General features: G+C 53.4%; 1 protein-coding gene across 3 annotated transcripts in view; it reads left to right on the forward strand.

The window, feature by feature from the left end:
* TSPAN18 (tetraspanin 18) overlaps nucleotides 1-15,723 on the forward strand; it is a 139,426-nt gene that overhangs the window by 109,434 nt on the left and 14,269 nt on the right. For all 3 annotated transcript variants that reach the window (XM_045577465.1, XM_036427006.2, XM_036427007.2), the window contains 2 exons: nucleotides 12,181-12,263; nucleotides 13,363-13,433. In XM_045577465.1, the coding sequence (XP_045433421.1) occupies nucleotides 13,371-13,433 (63 nt within the window). In that variant the 5' untranslated portion in view covers nucleotides 12,181-12,263; nucleotides 13,363-13,370. The remainder of the gene's footprint in view (nucleotides 1-12,180; nucleotides 12,264-13,362; nucleotides 13,434-15,723) is intronic.

The following is a 15,723-nucleotide window of genomic DNA, read 5'->3' on the forward strand; positions in this document are numbered from 1 at the left end:
TGGTGTCACCCCTGAACCACAGGGCTGGCCACAGAGCACCTGAGAAGGGAACTGCAGAGAGGGAAACGGAATCTTGGGATATTCCCAGCTCATGGTGCTGACGACCTCAGCACCTGCGGGGTGACGGGGGGGGGGGGGGGGGGGTCCTGGGACCCATCATCTATGTAATGAAGGAGACAGGCTCAAGGACCTCAAGCCTTGACATTCTCTAAGACGGAAAAGCAATGGATTCCTCCATGAGAGCCCACCCCCCCAGGACAACACCTTCCACTCTGGGTGGGGCAGCATGCCGTGGGCCCCATCTTCACCTTGGGGCTCTAGAGGGTTGCCCAGAAAGAGGACTAGCTTGCAGGCCTGGGGCTCCTGCTGTCACCGATGGGTGAGGAGCAGTGCTGGGCAATTGTGAGGAGCCCGGACTGCCTGGGTTCAAATCCTGCCACTGTCTAGCTGAGTGACCTTGGGCAAGTGGCTTAACTTCTCTGAGCTTCAGTTTTCACAGTTAAAAACGAGGTAATTATAGCCAGCACACAGAGTTGTGAGCGCCAGTGAGGGCTGAGTCTGGCACACGCAGCTCTGAAGGGCGCCACATTCTTGTTATTCATTCTCTCCTGGTGAGCTGCCTCTCCAGCTCCCTCCCAGGCCCTGGCTCCCCCCACACCCTCAGCCACCCTCTGAACTTCTGCCCCCAAGGCCAGGCTGCCCAGTGCTCTCTGGGGGCAGCTGGGCAGCTGAAACCTGATGATAACAACACAGCATTCTGGGAAGAAAGGATTTCTTAGAGCATCAATGATGAAACTGAGCAAAGGATCCTTACATCCCTATTTCCGAGGGAAACATGACCTTCAACTTGGGGGGAGGTAACTAGAAGCAGCAGAGAGAGCCAGGTGAAAGCTGGGGCTTCAGAATTCCCACAGGTTACTGCTTCCAAGTCCTTTAGGGCCTCACTCCTAGTCTCCTCATCTGTGAACCAAGGATGTTAGTACCTCCCGAGGCTGCAGGAAAGCTGCAGTGAGATATATGTGAAAACGTGTGTCCCAACACCAGAGTCAGGCAATGCAAGCAGATGTTCACTGAGCCTGTGCTATTCTAGGCCACCATTTTCCATTCAGCCCTACTAGCAGGGAGCATTGCCTGCCCCAGAGCACACCGCCAGGAGGGCTGACCCTGCTCCTGATACTTCCGGTCACTTAGGTAGTGGATCCAGGTTCTCTCTCATGTGCATCTCTTACTGGAAAGTCCAACTTGATGCCACTCTAGCTGCTTCGTATCCCATGGAGTTTCTTCTCCAACAGTATTTGCTGTTCAGAATCACACCCTGGGAGAGGCAGTCAATGGGATAACGGTCTCAGGCAAAACCCAGAATCATCTTCCCAGCATTCACTTAGCCCCGTGGCTCAGGTGTGCCTGGACATGGCACAGATCTGCCCACGTGGTCAGGGCCCTCGTGGCTCCGAAGTCATCTTACAGGTGCTCATCGGTGTTTGCTCCAGGTCACACAGTACTCAGGGATGGGGTCTGACGGGAGCCAGGACCGCCATGGTCTACAGCCTTCTCCATACACCGAGCCTCCTCCCCCCCCCCCCCCCCCCCCCCCTTGTTCCTGGAAATCCCAGCCTCGCCCCAGGAGCTTGCTGAGTCTTTCTCTTGCTTAATTAATGACAGGGCAGCCGGAGGGAAATGAAACACCTGCCAGGCTCTTCCTTTTCCCAGCAAGGAGGCGCTCCAGGCCCCTGTTCTCAGCAGGGCCCCGGCAGTCCTGAAGTTGTGCTCTGGGGCAGCCAGCTTTGTACAATGGCTCATACATGCAGAGCCTCTAAATTAAATGTGGCCACCGCCTGCTGGGGGTCACCGTCCCAGGGCGGGGGTTTATGTCTGGGCCTCTGAATGAGGTGTGCTTGAAGAGAGGTGTTCTAGCTGATGTAAGCAGGTAGCCTTCCACCTCTCCAGGAAGAGAGAGAGAGAGAGAGAGAGAGAGAGAGAGAGAGAGAGAGAGAGAGAGAGAGAGAGAGAGAGAGAGAGAGAGGGAACAGGCACATGTGGGCATTCAGAGAGGGGGAGAGAGCAGACAGAGGCAGAGAGATGAGATTTTGAAATGGAAAGGCAGAGGGACAATCTGGCACACACAATTGGTTAGTAGCAGAGCAAGGACTAAACCTCAAGCCCCCCAATTCCCATTGAGAGATGGGTACCTGGCTCACCCCCAGAGCTAGCTGGCTGGCCGTGTAACCTAAACTTGAACCCAGACCCCCAGACCCAGGGGTAGTGTCTTCTATCTTTACATCCTCTGGAAATGAGGAAAGGCACCAGTTTGCCTGACCAGAGCCTGGCCTGAAACCCCTTTTCACAGCCCTCTTCTCAACGCCCCAACTGGCCACATGGGACACACACGTGACTGCGCTCAGCAGGGCAGCATGGGTGTTTGGGAGTGGGCGCGTGGCCTCTGCTCCTGAGCTCAGACACAGCCCACACACCCTGAAATCCAGTGTGCAGAGGGGCCACCTGCCCTCCACTCCCAGAGTTCCCAGTTTCAGCAGGGCCTCCTTACCCCGACCCCTTTATTTCACTGGCATTTCTTAGCTCTGGATGCTACAGACTGGGCTGTATTTACATGTTTAAATGGTGAGGTCTGCCTATCAAATATTCAGACCACCATGTCCATGTCTAAAAGGACAATGCCTGAATTCTTTCCACCCATGCATGGAGCCAGTGACACACACATGTTTGCTCAGCTCTGGCCTTGGGAGCCATGGGGCTATGGACTTGCCTTGCACTACATGGCTGGTTAGTGGCAGAGCAAGGACTAGACCCTGAGCCCCCCGGTTCCCACTGCAACACTTTTCTAGTGGTTTTCCCAATTCCGGAGAGATCTGTGGTTTGACCTACCAGCTCTGGGACATCTTCAAAGCCCTCTGAGTCCAGATGCTGGAACTAACTTACTCAGTTCATACGCAGCCTCAGAGCTGTGTGACTGGGCAAGTTACTTCACTTCTCTGTGCCTGGTTTTCCTTGTCTGTAAAATAGGCATAATGATTGTGGCCATAGATTGTGGTGGAAATGAAGTGGATGAATAGTCTCACAGTGTTTAGAACTGTGCATGGCGCGTAGTAAGCATCCTGTTAACTTCCATCATTGCCACCTCACCATTCTCCCCTCTCAGAACCTGACACAGGGTCCACAGTAATTGCTACCGGACCTCAGCAGAACAGAGAAGATGCCTTCCTGTGCACGGCGGGCTAATCAAAGGGCACATCCTTGGCCCGTCATTTGCTCTGCATCAGTCATCTGTTATCTCTGAGAACCTCAGAGAGGGGACCAAAGCCTGCAGAGCCTCAGAGAAGGGACCAAAACTTTTTGCAGGCCAGAAGCGCTGCCCAGACACGTTGCCACATGCCAGACCAGGCAGTGGCCACAGCCTAAGGGTCAGGCTTCTCCGCCCCCTCCCCCCCTCCAGCAACCCTTGTGCAGTAGAGCCCTCCTCCCAAGAGTTCTCAGCAAAGGATACAACCCAGGAGAGTTCTCCCGGGGTTCCTACCGGGCAGCGGCGTCAGGCCCTGGCCCCAGAGGGTGACAGCTCCAGTTCCTCTGGTTCATTCAGCCCCTTCTGATGGGCAGCGCCCCTCCCCGTGCTGTTCAGACCTACGCATGCCCCACCTAGAGCTCTTAGGCCTCACCAGCTCTCCTGCTTCCTACGGTGTGAGTTAGTCTTTCACCCAGAATTTTCTGTTTGTTAAGGGTACTGACCCTCATCCACAAGGGCCTCCTTTGACCCTCATGACATCCCTCTTCTGCTTTTATCTCTGTGTCCACGGGGAAGCTGGTGAGACTCAGAGAGAGGTGCTAGGACTTGGCTAAGCTGCACAGCCTGAAGGCAGGGCTGGAACCTGCTGGCCACACCCCAGTTCTGTAGCCTCTCTCATTATTCGCGCCCCCCCCCCTCCCCACACCTACACACACACACACACACACACACACACACACACACAACCAGGGAAGATACATCCACTTCTAATCCTCTACTTTAGCCCAGGGTAAGTCTCCAAGTATTCCTTAGGGCCAAGGATCTGCAAACTACTCTCTGTGGGCTAAGCCTCTCCCATATTTTTTGTAAATAAAGTTGTACTGGCCCAGAGCCCTGTCCATTCATTTCTATGCAGTCTGTGGCTGCTTTCTCGAACAAAGCGGGGTTGAGTCATTGTGACAGAAATAATATAGCTGCAAAGCCTGAAAAATTTACTGTCTGGCCCTTTATGGCAAAATAAAATCCCCAACCCTGCTGTAGACGGGTGCTTGGCACATCCTCTCATGTGCCCTTCAAGTTCATGTCTTTCCCTTCACGCCTCCCCGCCTCCCTACCACCCAGTAGAACAAGTGGGGGATTTCTGTCCCATTCTACAGATGAAGAAACCAAGGCCTGGAGACGTTTTATTTCTTCATATTATTATCTTATTATTTTGTCAAAGGGAAGCAGAAACCTTCGGGAGCTTAGTGAGACGTATACTTGCTCATCCCCAAGGCTCCTGGTGGGATTGCCAGCATCCTTCCTGGCTGCAAAAATGCCATTTGGTGGAATTGATGAGCCGGCTCCGTGCAGAGATGCAGCAGCTCCATGTTCCCCATGGTCTGAGGCCCAGACCTGTCTCCATCCAAGCCCAACCTCTTCCCTGACCCACCCTCCCTGCTTCAGGGCTCCCGCGAGCAGCTGGGATGATGCTTTTTTATTTATTAAATAGATTGGGGTGACATCGGTCAACATGAACATATAGGTTTCAGGTGTGGGGTTGTATGTTACAAGATCTGTATATTGCCCACCACCCAAAGTCAGGTCTTCTCTTGTCACCTTATATTAGGACCCCCTCTCCCCCCACCCCCACCCCGGGATGATGTTTTATGGGGAGGAAAGAAAACAGGGCTCTCTGTTCTCAAGCCCCGGCCCCCACTTTGCCCTTTGATTCCTTTTCTCCAGGCTTTTCTCTAGCCACGTGGAGCACGCTGTCACGGTCTCTCTGTTTTCGGTGGTTTCCACGTCACGACTTGAGCTTTAAATACCTGTAGTCATTCCTCCCTAATTCGGACCAGGTGACTAGAATCCATTGCAGTTGCCCTGGGAAGACCCCGCGTCTCTAATATTTATTGCCAAGCAAGTGTAACCGTGGACGTGAGGCTGCGGGGTTGGGGTGCCTGCTCCGGGACAGTTCCTGGGCTCTGAGGGTTGGGGGGGGGGGGCCTTGCCAGTCTGCCCTCAGAGAGGAACCCTGCTCTGGTGGGGGAGCTTCAGGGTAACCCAGGATCTCCTGACTCTAAGAGGCAGGGGGGAGATGAGCCAGGACCAGTGAAGTCCCCTCACTAAACACGGACAGGCTGAGGTCCAAGGAAGTTCATTGTCGAGAGGAGCAGACAAAGTGAAACCGACAGCAACCTGGTGTCATGGAAGAAGCCTTGACATCTGCTCACAAACAAGGCACGACAGCTGACTAAAGCCCACCTCCAACAGAGGCCGCTTCAACTCCGAAAGCTCCTTAACTGCCCTGGGCCCCTCTCCCATAGAGATCATCTCTGCCCTGCTTGCCTCAGTGGATGGCTTTGAGGATCAGCAAGAGCATAAAAATAGAAGGGCTTAGGGAGCTGTAACTGAGTATCGATGCAGAGTTGCGTTGTGAGTGAAGTAACGTAGGAGGGAATTTGGTTAGGTGCCAGGAGGAGCTGCGCTACTTAAGCAGTACACGTCAAGATGACATGTGGCTAGCTCTGTCTGTGTGTCTATATATATCTGTCCATTGTCTATGCATCTCTTTATCTGTCTGTCTGTGTCTGTGTGGCTCTGTCTGTATTGCATGAGCTTGTGTGAATGCGTCTTGTGCTTAGAGCACGTCACTGAAGCCAGGACTTGAATGGATTCATCCTTGTTGCTAAGTGCCGAAGCATGTCCTCTTGCTGTCCTACCAGGGGTCGGCAAACTCATCAGTCAACAGAGCCAAATATCAACATTACAACGACTGAAATTTCTTTTGAGAGCCAAATTTTTAAAACGTAAACTATATGGGTAGGTACATTGCTATTAACTTAATTAGGGTAAGTGGTATTTTGTGGAAGAGCCACACTCAAAGGGCCAAAGGGCTTCATGTGGCTCTCGAGCCGTGGTTTGTCAATCATTCTCCTATCCAACTTGGGAGGGTGTGGACATAGTTCCAGATGAAAAGGGATTTTAAGTTACATCAATTGATTGGTTTGTTATTGTTTTTTTAATATATTTTATTGATTTTTTACAGAGAGGAAGAGAGAGGGATAGAGAGTATGAGAGAGAATCATCGATCAGCTGCCTCTTGCACACCCCCTACTGGAAACGTGCCTGCAACCAAGATACATGCCCTTGACTGGAATTGAACCTGGGACCTTTCAGTCCGCAGGCCGATGCTCTATCCACTGAGCCAAACCTGTCTCTTCTCGGCAGATTTGTTATTGTTAACACCTTTCTAAAAAAAAAAAAAAAAAAAAAAAAAAAGAGCTAGAGAAAGCGCGGACTGCTGAGGCCTGAATCCCAGCGCCCCTGCTTACCTGTGATCTCCATCTGTTGCTTCCTCTCTCTGGGCCTCAGTTGTCACATCTGTAACATGGGGGCAACAGAGCCTACCACACAGAGTCATTGTGAGGGTTCAGTGGGTTAGCCCTCAGCACAGTGTCCGGCCCGTAGAAAGGAATTCATACATGCTAGCCATTACTGTTACCAGCTATCAACGGTGTTTCTGGCCCTGACTCCTGATAGATGGAACAGAAAGAGCACTCACTTTGGAGCCACAACACCTGAGGTTTAAGTTTGCCAGTCACTGGCTGTGTGACCTTGGGTGAGTCACTGCATGTCTCTGATCCTAGTTATCTCCGCTGTCAACTGGAAATAATAATAGGCCTGCCTCAGAATTATAGAGGTTCTGAGAACAATGAATATGAGAACTGCACACAGTAGGCACGTAAGAAGAAAGTAGATTTTCTTTGTCTGCTTGCAAAAGAGAAATTCCCCTGGGACACACCTCCCATTACCCCCAACAGTGGGGTTCTGTATCTCACCCACTCCCTGGGCTCCAGCCAGGATCTGCTTTGCCCTGTGTGATCTGATCTGACAGGATAAGTACAGCAACAGAAGCCAGGAGCCTTGGCACCCTTCTCTGCAGAATGGACATGGGGTACGGGGGTTGCTCTGGCCCCCGCACCCCTGCTCAGACCTGTGCCCTTTCCCACCTAGTTCCCAGGCCCCCCTTAATGCCCCTGGAGCCATTAAATGTTTAAATCCAGGCTGGGTAGCAGCCAGGTTGCTCTAGCAACAGCCCTGCATATTTTAGATGGAATTACCAAGTTTGTCAAAGGGCTTCTTGCAACTCCAGGCCCCGAGGGAGGGTGAAATGTGTGTTGGGAGATCATGCGTGCTTGATGGGAGGGGAGGCTGAGGTTCATGCTCCTCATTCGAGGCATGGAGATGCAGTTGTCCATAGAACGCGGCCGCAGGACGCGAAGGTCAGAGGGAGGGCAGGCTTCGCCCAGTTTCCATCATGTGGACTCGAACCCAGGACTCGTGTCAGCCAGTCGCCTCTCTTCATCACTTGCTTTTGCTGTGAGCATGTTGTCTAATAGCCCGCCCACCAGCAGGGTTCCTAGCTCTTCGCAGCAGTGTGCCCTCTGGGGTCTGACTCCCAGTCCTGCCCCTTGCCAGCTGGGCCAGCACGGGGAGCTCGCCTATGTCCTCTGAGCCTCAGTAATGCGAGGATAATTCGCTTTGTGTGGATGATATTGGAACCCTGCTCAGCATGGCTCCTGGCACACGTAAAGCAGGGGCAGTTATTATATGGATAGCGTTCCGTCCAGTACCCTTTGTATGCTGAGGGGACTCTGAGGTGGGAGCACTGCGCCGACCAAGGAAGGCTTCTGTCTGTTGGGGAAAGTCTGACAGCAATGACACAACCAGAGGGCACACTCCTGTCCCTCCCATCCTGGGCGGCTGAGCGGGCCACCTTTCCCATCCCTTTGATGACCATGCCATCACCCGGAGCCCGAGTGTGCCCGCACAACCAGCAGGATTTCCTGAGTGTGCGCGACTGCACCTGTCCTCCCTGGGCCCTGGGAATGTCTGCTCGTGTCCTTCTTACACCCACCTTTCCCCAGGTCACCAGGATGGCGGTCAGAGAAACTTCCCTGGAGGGCTCAGCAGGGGCGAAGGACAGGGCAGGATCAGCCTCAGGAGGCTGAGGGTGTCCTCCCTCCTCCTTCCGCCCTCCTTTGTCCCTCCCAGCCCTGCAACCCAGTCCCTCGTGCTGCCTCAGCTACTCTCCACTGGTGGGCATCGCCCTGAGCTTAGACTCCTCTTCTGAGGCCAAATCCTGCTCCTGATACACAGAGTGACCTCCACCGTTCTTGCTCGTGACCAAGTTCAGATTGCCCAGGTTGCCTTGCCTTCAGCGCCGGGACTGGGACAAGTAAAAGTCTCTGCAAGAGGACGCAGAACCTTTGTTCCCAGAGGCCTTTGCATTAGGCCGTCTCCATTCAAAGGCAGGAACACAGACCCACTGCCTGGGTTTGGAGGAGCACTTCCTGTGGCTTGAGTCCAGCCCAGGTCCATATGTCCAATCCAGGATGCCCTGGATTGCCAGTGGTCACTCTGAGGATCAGCAGGCCCAGGTCCCGGAGGCCACACCTTTGGGAACAGCCAGGGAAGGATGAGGAATCCTGCTTTGTCCCAGCAGTTTCTCCAACCTCCTGTGATACCCTGGGCCAGGGATTGTGCATCTCTGAGCCTCAGTTTCCTCTCTTGTAAAGCACGAGTGCCCATCTCCTGGATTGTGGGTGGCTGGGACAATTCAGTGAGGCAATATAGGAAAGTGCTTCTGGACATCCAGATAAAGTAAGATGTCAGTCTTAGGTGGCTGGCTGAGTGGAGGGAAAGCAGCAGGCTTACAGCCAGCAGCTCCCGGTTCCAGCCCTGCTGTGTGACGTTAGGCAAGACCCTGTCCCTTTCTGGGCCTCGGCATCCCCCGTGTAAAAGGCCGGCATCGGAGTTACCCCTCACCAAGGCACGTTCTTCTTTGGAGATTCTCTGATGGAAGCAGCGTATGCGAGTTCCGGGTGGGACAGAGGGAAGGGCTTGTGGCACAGACTGAGCGCCCACATACTGCCTCAGCTCCTAGACCAGAGACACATCCTTCCCAGATGCCATGGATACGCTCTGCTTTGCCCCCCTGGACAGTCACAATTCTGTGGGTCCGGGGGAACTGTCATTTAGGATCCCACCACATCCAAGACAGGCTGCCTGCTGCCATTAACCCTCAAGGCACCACTCCCAGGAGCCTAATTAGATTTTATCCCCCACTCAGCTGTGTCCGTGTCCCCATGTTCGTGCCATTGCCAGGCACGCCAGGATTTAGGGCCAATTGCTTGTTTATCAGACCGTCTGTCTCCGGGATAAGGCCCAGCAGGCACAACCAGAGCGCAAACACGTCCTCCCCTCTGAGCCTGACGGCTAGAATCTTTGTTATTCTGACCAGCCTCCTCCCATCCTGATGAAGGAAAACGTGGCTCTTAAAATCTGGTGTCGGTTCCAGCTCTAAGACCTTTCTGGCCCGTGGGAGACTTTCTCCCCTCTTCTATAAAAGGGAATGATGATAATATCTATTTTGCAGAGTTTTTTCAAGGATCAAGTAAGACAGTTGTTGATAATGGCCCCTGGCACAGCGTCTTATCATTGAGCCCACGAATGTTGGTCCTCCCTGTCCTCCCCACACACAGGCCTCCCCAGCTTCTATCATCCCCTCCAGCCCTTTCTCTCTCCTGCTGGGCATGCCCAGAGCACTAGGTTGATGGCTGTAAACACTCCCCTCCAAGTACCCGGTTATTGCCTCTCCCTAGACTTGAGCAAGTCCTTGGTGTCTGTGCCTTGGATCAAGCCCAGGGCTGGCATTAGTAGGTGTCTGGCACACCCAGGAAGGAAGTGACTGGATGTGTAGCCACTAAAGTGCTTTCACCGTCATCATCTCCTTCATTTCTCTCCAGGACCCTGGGAGTTAGATTGAGAAACCCCATGGCACAGATGAGGAAACAAGGAGCTGAGGAGGGTGGCCCAGGCCTCAGCTTGTCAGGGCAGAGACCCTGCTGGCTGGAACCCGGGGTTTGGAGGTGAGGCCGCTCCTGCACCACAGCGCCCTCACCTGGCAGGACGTTCCTCACTCTCCAGCAGCCCACACTTAACATTTGCTTCCTCTGATGGGGGCTTCTCCATGGCTTATGTCCACTTGTCTTCTTTTCTCTCTCTCCAGAAAGCATGCCTGGGGCCTGGGGGCAGTGAAAGTGAAAGGAGTGATTTATGAGCTGAGCTGTCCTTCTTAATCAGAGGACCCCGCTCTGTGCAGATGGGACCAAGGCGCCATCTGGGGCAGTGGGAGGGGCAAGATTAATAAAGCTGTCTGGCCTTGGCAGAGGCCTGCAGAGGAGACCCTTGAGGCGCTGCATGACCTCGCCCTGTCTCTGCCCCTCTCTGGGACTCAGGGCCCCCATCTGTCAAGGAGTGGCAGTTTTGGGTTACCCCCCAGAGGCATCTAGCTGGCACAAGAGGGATGCTAGCTGGTCCCTGGGATTCTGCCTTGTTGCCTGATTGAGGGCAAAGCAGCACTGAGTTGAAGACTTGGGGACGGAGGCATAGCGCTTGCTCTTTCTCACGTCCTCTCTCTGGTACCAAGTCCATGGGCTGGTGTTTTGTCGGGAGCTCTGGTTTGGAGTCCAGCAAACTTGGGCCTCAATCATGGCCATGCCTTCCTAACCGTGTGAATAAAGCCAGGCCAGTTAATTACATTCTCTGAGCCTCCGTTTCCTCATCTGTAAATGACAAAATGCACCCACTTCCTCGGTGAGGATTAAATAAGAGAAGAAGGAGAAAGGCTTAGCATAGACTTGTACGTGGTAATTGCTCAATATTATTAGTTATTATTCGGTTCAGTTATCACAACACTGTAAACATTGATTTGAATATGGGGCCTTTAGGAGAAAGATGTTTTTACCCATCCCGAGTGAGCCATATGCCCACGGTCCTCTCCCACACTCACCTCCATTGGTAACTGGTGGATGTGGCTCGAGCACCCACTTATTTCCCATCTGTGACGATGCTGCCCCCGGCAGCTGTGCTTTACTGGTTCCCAGGTGTTTTCCTATCACATCGGCTCATTTTATGTCTCAGATCATGAATTCCTACAACCACCTTTGGCTTCAAAATGGAGAACCCCAGTTTTCAGAGGAGACTGAACTCAGGGAGGGAAGTGACTTTGTAAAAGTCTCAGGGAGCTGGCCCAGGCAGCTGTGCCCAGCGAGGTGTGCCAGGCTATGCCGAAGAAGCGGCAATGGAGTGAGCATGGACTGACCTGGATGGGAAGAAGGAATGTGAATGGGCAGTTGAGACCTAGAAATTCTTCCTGCCTCCCTTGTCCCCCCAGTGGGGATGCACTGCAGTCCAACCTCCCAGGCCTCAGCTCTCCCCTGAAACTTGTCCTCTAGCCTAACATTTGAGCAGGACCCAGCTATGGAGTTCCCCCATGAGTCTGGTAGAACCAGACTTCCCACCTGGGCACATTTGACTGCTGAAACCAGACCTCCATCTCCACTGCTGGGGGCTGACTCTCTGAAGGACCCTTCTGGCAGGTCCTTATGCAAAGCTACGGAATCCTTTCCAACACCAGATTTCACTCACAGGAAAGACAGGGTACCTGGGGAAGGGCTCTGATAGACAGGGCCACGCTGGCACTCTCTACTGAGGCATCATTGCAGATGCCTAGGTGGAAGCCAGGTGGTATCCAAGTACATGGGCCACCCATGCCCATTGTCTCCTCCTAGCTCATCAGCCACATGCAGGGTGGCAGCATAGATGAGGCCATGCCAGAAATTGCAAGCCTTTTGAAAATGTTCCCCCCCACAGCCCCAGCAGGGGCACCTAGAGCTGCCATCTGGGCAGAGGGAGGGCATCCCTGCCGGCCATCCTGCTGGCCTCTGCAGCCGGAGGGGCCCAGGTGCTGAGGGCTTTTCATTAGCCCTAATGGGCCTGGAGGAGCGAGGCACTTGGCTGAGTGTGTGTCCAAAGGGCGGTTTTTTATAAACAGCGCCTTGAACATGGCTGTTCCTTAATGACCTTCTATAGTAATTGAATATGTTCCCTTATAGGACAAGCTGGGCCAGTAACAGAACCAGACAGCAGCCCCTCTGACCGGAGACACTGTTCTGCTGACGCCGGAAGAACTGCCCAGGTGATAAGCCAGCAGCTGTCCCCCCCTCATGCTGTGCCCCTCTCCCTGGCCATGCTTTCAGTCCATCTGTCTCCCCCTGTATGACTTCCTGCTCTCTCTCTCTTTCTCTGTCATTCTCCATCTTCCTCTCTCTCTTGCTGACCTGTCTTGATCTATGTCTTTGATTTGCTGACCATTGTCCTCTATCTCTGTTCTCTCTTCTCACCATTCATTCATTCATTCATTCAGACATATTAACCAGGGACCTGCCATGTGCCAGGCGATGCTCAGGGCACTAGGAACGTGGCAGTAACAGGTCCAGGCCTTTATGGAGTGTGCATTCTAACAGTGGGAGATGTGTGCTACCAAAATCAACAAGTAAAACATCGGGTCTGTAGTGTGTCCATGGGCACTGGCCTGGGCTTCAGGAAACGGAGCTTCCATCCCAAATCCTCCAGGAGTTGGTTTGGGAACTTGGCCAAACCCCCTTTCCCTTTCTCAGCCTCAGTTTTCTCATTTCCAGTGTGAGGGTGTTGGAACACATTAGTGCTACCCTGACGTTTTATGACCAACAACTTCTTTGATGAAGAAGAGCTTTAGGAGCCCTGACCGGTTTGGCTCAGTGGATAGAGGGTCGGCCTGTGGACTCAAGGGTCCCAGGTTCGATTCTGGTCAATGGCATGTACCTTGGTTGCGGGCACATCCTCAATAGGGAGTGTGCAGGAGGCACTGATCAGTGTTTCTCTCTCATCAATGTTTCTAACTTTCTATCCCTCTCCCTTCCTCTCTATAAAAAATTTAAATAAAATATTTATATATATATATATTTTTTAAATAGCTTTAGGATATGGTTAGTTACAGGGACCCAGTTTGAGAACCACTGCACACCTCATCTTCCCGTTCAGAAATCCTCCACATCAGAGTCCTTACCGCTCCTGACAGGGAACAACAGCTAATGCAGCCGGTTGGGGTCTGGAGGGGCAGGTAGAGGGGCCGCCTGGTGGCCGGGCGACAGGGAGGAAGGAGGGGCAGGTAGAGGGGCCGCCTGGTGGCTGGGCGGCGAGGAAGAAGAAGGGGCAGAGCCACCTGTGGGAGCCTGAGGAGCCCTGTTGTTTTGCAGGTGGAGCCATGGAAGGTGACTGTCTGAGCTGCATGAAGTACCTGATGTTTGTTTTCAATTTCTTCATATTTGTAAGTACTCCTGGGACATGCCCTAGGCCTCAGCGGAGCCAGCAGAACTAACTGCTGCTGGGAAATAGTCACATCGGGCCGAGTCCCAGGACGGGCACAGGGGCCAGCGCAAGAAGCAGGTCTGCTGCCCGGACCTGCTTGGGATGGGAGGCCCTGGCCATGCCCACCCCACTCCAGAAAGCCCGCCATCCTAGGAGGGATATTATTGGTGGGCCCGGGATGGTCCGGCTCCTCTGACAAAGAGTGAGGGCCTTGGTCCTGGCCACTGTCTTAGGATCTGAGCCCTGATGGGTTTGGGGAAAGGAAGAAATGGGTGATCAAAGGACAGCAGAGGGAACCCCACCTAGCCAGACCCCCAGAGCATTATAGACGTCAGCTGGAGGGCAGCCTGATGAAATTAGAAACCTCTCCAGAACTGGGAGACCGAGATTCCAAGCCAAGCTTAGCATCGTATCAGCTATGATAAGCAAGCCACATGCTGCTCTTTGGCCCCTTGAGTGTGGCTCTTCCACAAACTACCACGGCCTGGGCGAGTCTATTTTGAAGAAGTGGCTTTAGAAGTTTAAGTTTAAAAAATTTGGTTCTCAAATTTCAATCGTACTGTTGATATTTGGCTCTGTTGACTAATGAATTTGCCGACCACTGAGCTAGGTGAAACACACTTCACCTCTCTGAACCTCAGTATCTTCATCCCTTCATTACCCACCTCAACAGGTATTTTTAAAAATTAAGCAAGATGAGGAAGTCCTGCCATGCGTCAGCACTCAATAGCTGAGCCCCACCTATGACGGACAGAGCCCCCAGTGCTCAGCTGGCCGCAGCACTGCCCACCTGCTGGAAGCCCCTAAGGCTCTGCTCAGGTCCCTGGCCTTTCCCAGGAGAGAGCCATGCCCCCAGCATCCTGGGCCCCTGCAGGCTTTCCTGACCCCCCTGAGCCTTTGATCTTAGTGCAGCCAAGACCTGGATGATGCAAGGTCCACCAGTGTCCTCGAGAGGAGGCCACTATGAAAAAGAGGCCCCTTTCTGGTAAGGCCGGCTGTGTCTGGCTCTCCATCCATTTTTTATACCTCTCAGCAACCGTCTTGGGTTCCCTCCCCTGCCCCACCATTCTGAAGAGCAGGAAGCCCGACAGACTTGAATTTTAGACCCAGTTTCTAAGCTGGGGGACCTCCGGCCAGCCCCAGGGTCTCCAGCTGATGTGGGTGGAGTCATCTGGGCAGCTCAGTCTGTGATCAAGCCCTCCTTGCAGCAGACCTCAGCACTCAGGGGGCAGACCCCACCCCCCCCACCAGCAGGTCCTACTGGAGGCTGGTCAAAACCACTGACAGAGGCAGAGTTGCCGGTTTTGCCTTCCTCTCTCTTCCCACTGCCGGGTGCCTCCAGCCCCTCCACCCCACCCCAGCCCTAACTGTACCTAAAATATCATCTCTTGCCCCAAACTGTGCAGCGCTTCCCCGCAGCTTGCAGACCCCGCTCAGCCAAGCCAGAGCTCGGCAGTTTGCTCCTACCACCATCTGTCACTCATGCTTCAGGCCCCCGCACCACAGAGGGATTTCAGACACTTTACAGCCTTCAGAAACCCAACAATGCCAAGCTGGCTCTCCTGCAGCTGATCCGTTTCCAATACTCTGTGCCCAGGACAAATGGAATGGATATTTATTGAAACCTGCTAAGTACATTTATATTCATCCTGTCCTTTCTTCCTTGGGAGACGGGGATTACTATCTTTTTTCTGAACCACGAGGAAGCTGACCTTCAGAGAGGTTAAGCCACTTAGCCAAGGCCACACAGCTAAGAAGTGCCACAGCCCTTTCTCTGAGCTATGCTGCCTCTTCTCCAGAGATGAGCAAGGCATGGAGAGATGGGCCATGCAGCCGAAGACATGGACACGAAGGCTTTCCGGGTGCAGATTGGAGAGTGGAGAGCCCAACCTGTGGGGGGAGGAGGAGGCAGAAGGAATGGCTTCTGTCTGTGTTTGCCTGTCCCTGGCAGGGCGTAGGCACATTGTAGGTGACAGTGCATGTTCCAGGAGTTTGGTGAGTGTCCTTGGGGCTGGAGTCAGGGAGGCCAGGGCTCTCAAAACTGTGTTACCATCATCAAGTCGTTGGCCCCCTGTGGGGCTCAGTGTGGAACCTGAGGGTTGGACTAGGTGACTTCCTTATTCTGCAGCTCTGATATTGAAAGGGAATTTAAGAGTAGCAATTCAACTCCACACACATGGTTCTCAGCAGGCCGAGGAGGGGCTGGGCAGAGGCTGGGCTTAGACCAAGCCAGAGTAAGTAGGAAGATG

Source organism: Pipistrellus kuhlii, unplaced genomic scaffold (assembly GCF_014108245.1).
Source record: "Pipistrellus kuhlii isolate mPipKuh1 unplaced genomic scaffold, mPipKuh1.p scaffold_m20_p_9, whole genome shotgun sequence".
NCBI classification, from domain to species: Eukaryota; Metazoa; Chordata; class Mammalia; order Chiroptera; family Vespertilionidae; genus Pipistrellus; species Pipistrellus kuhlii.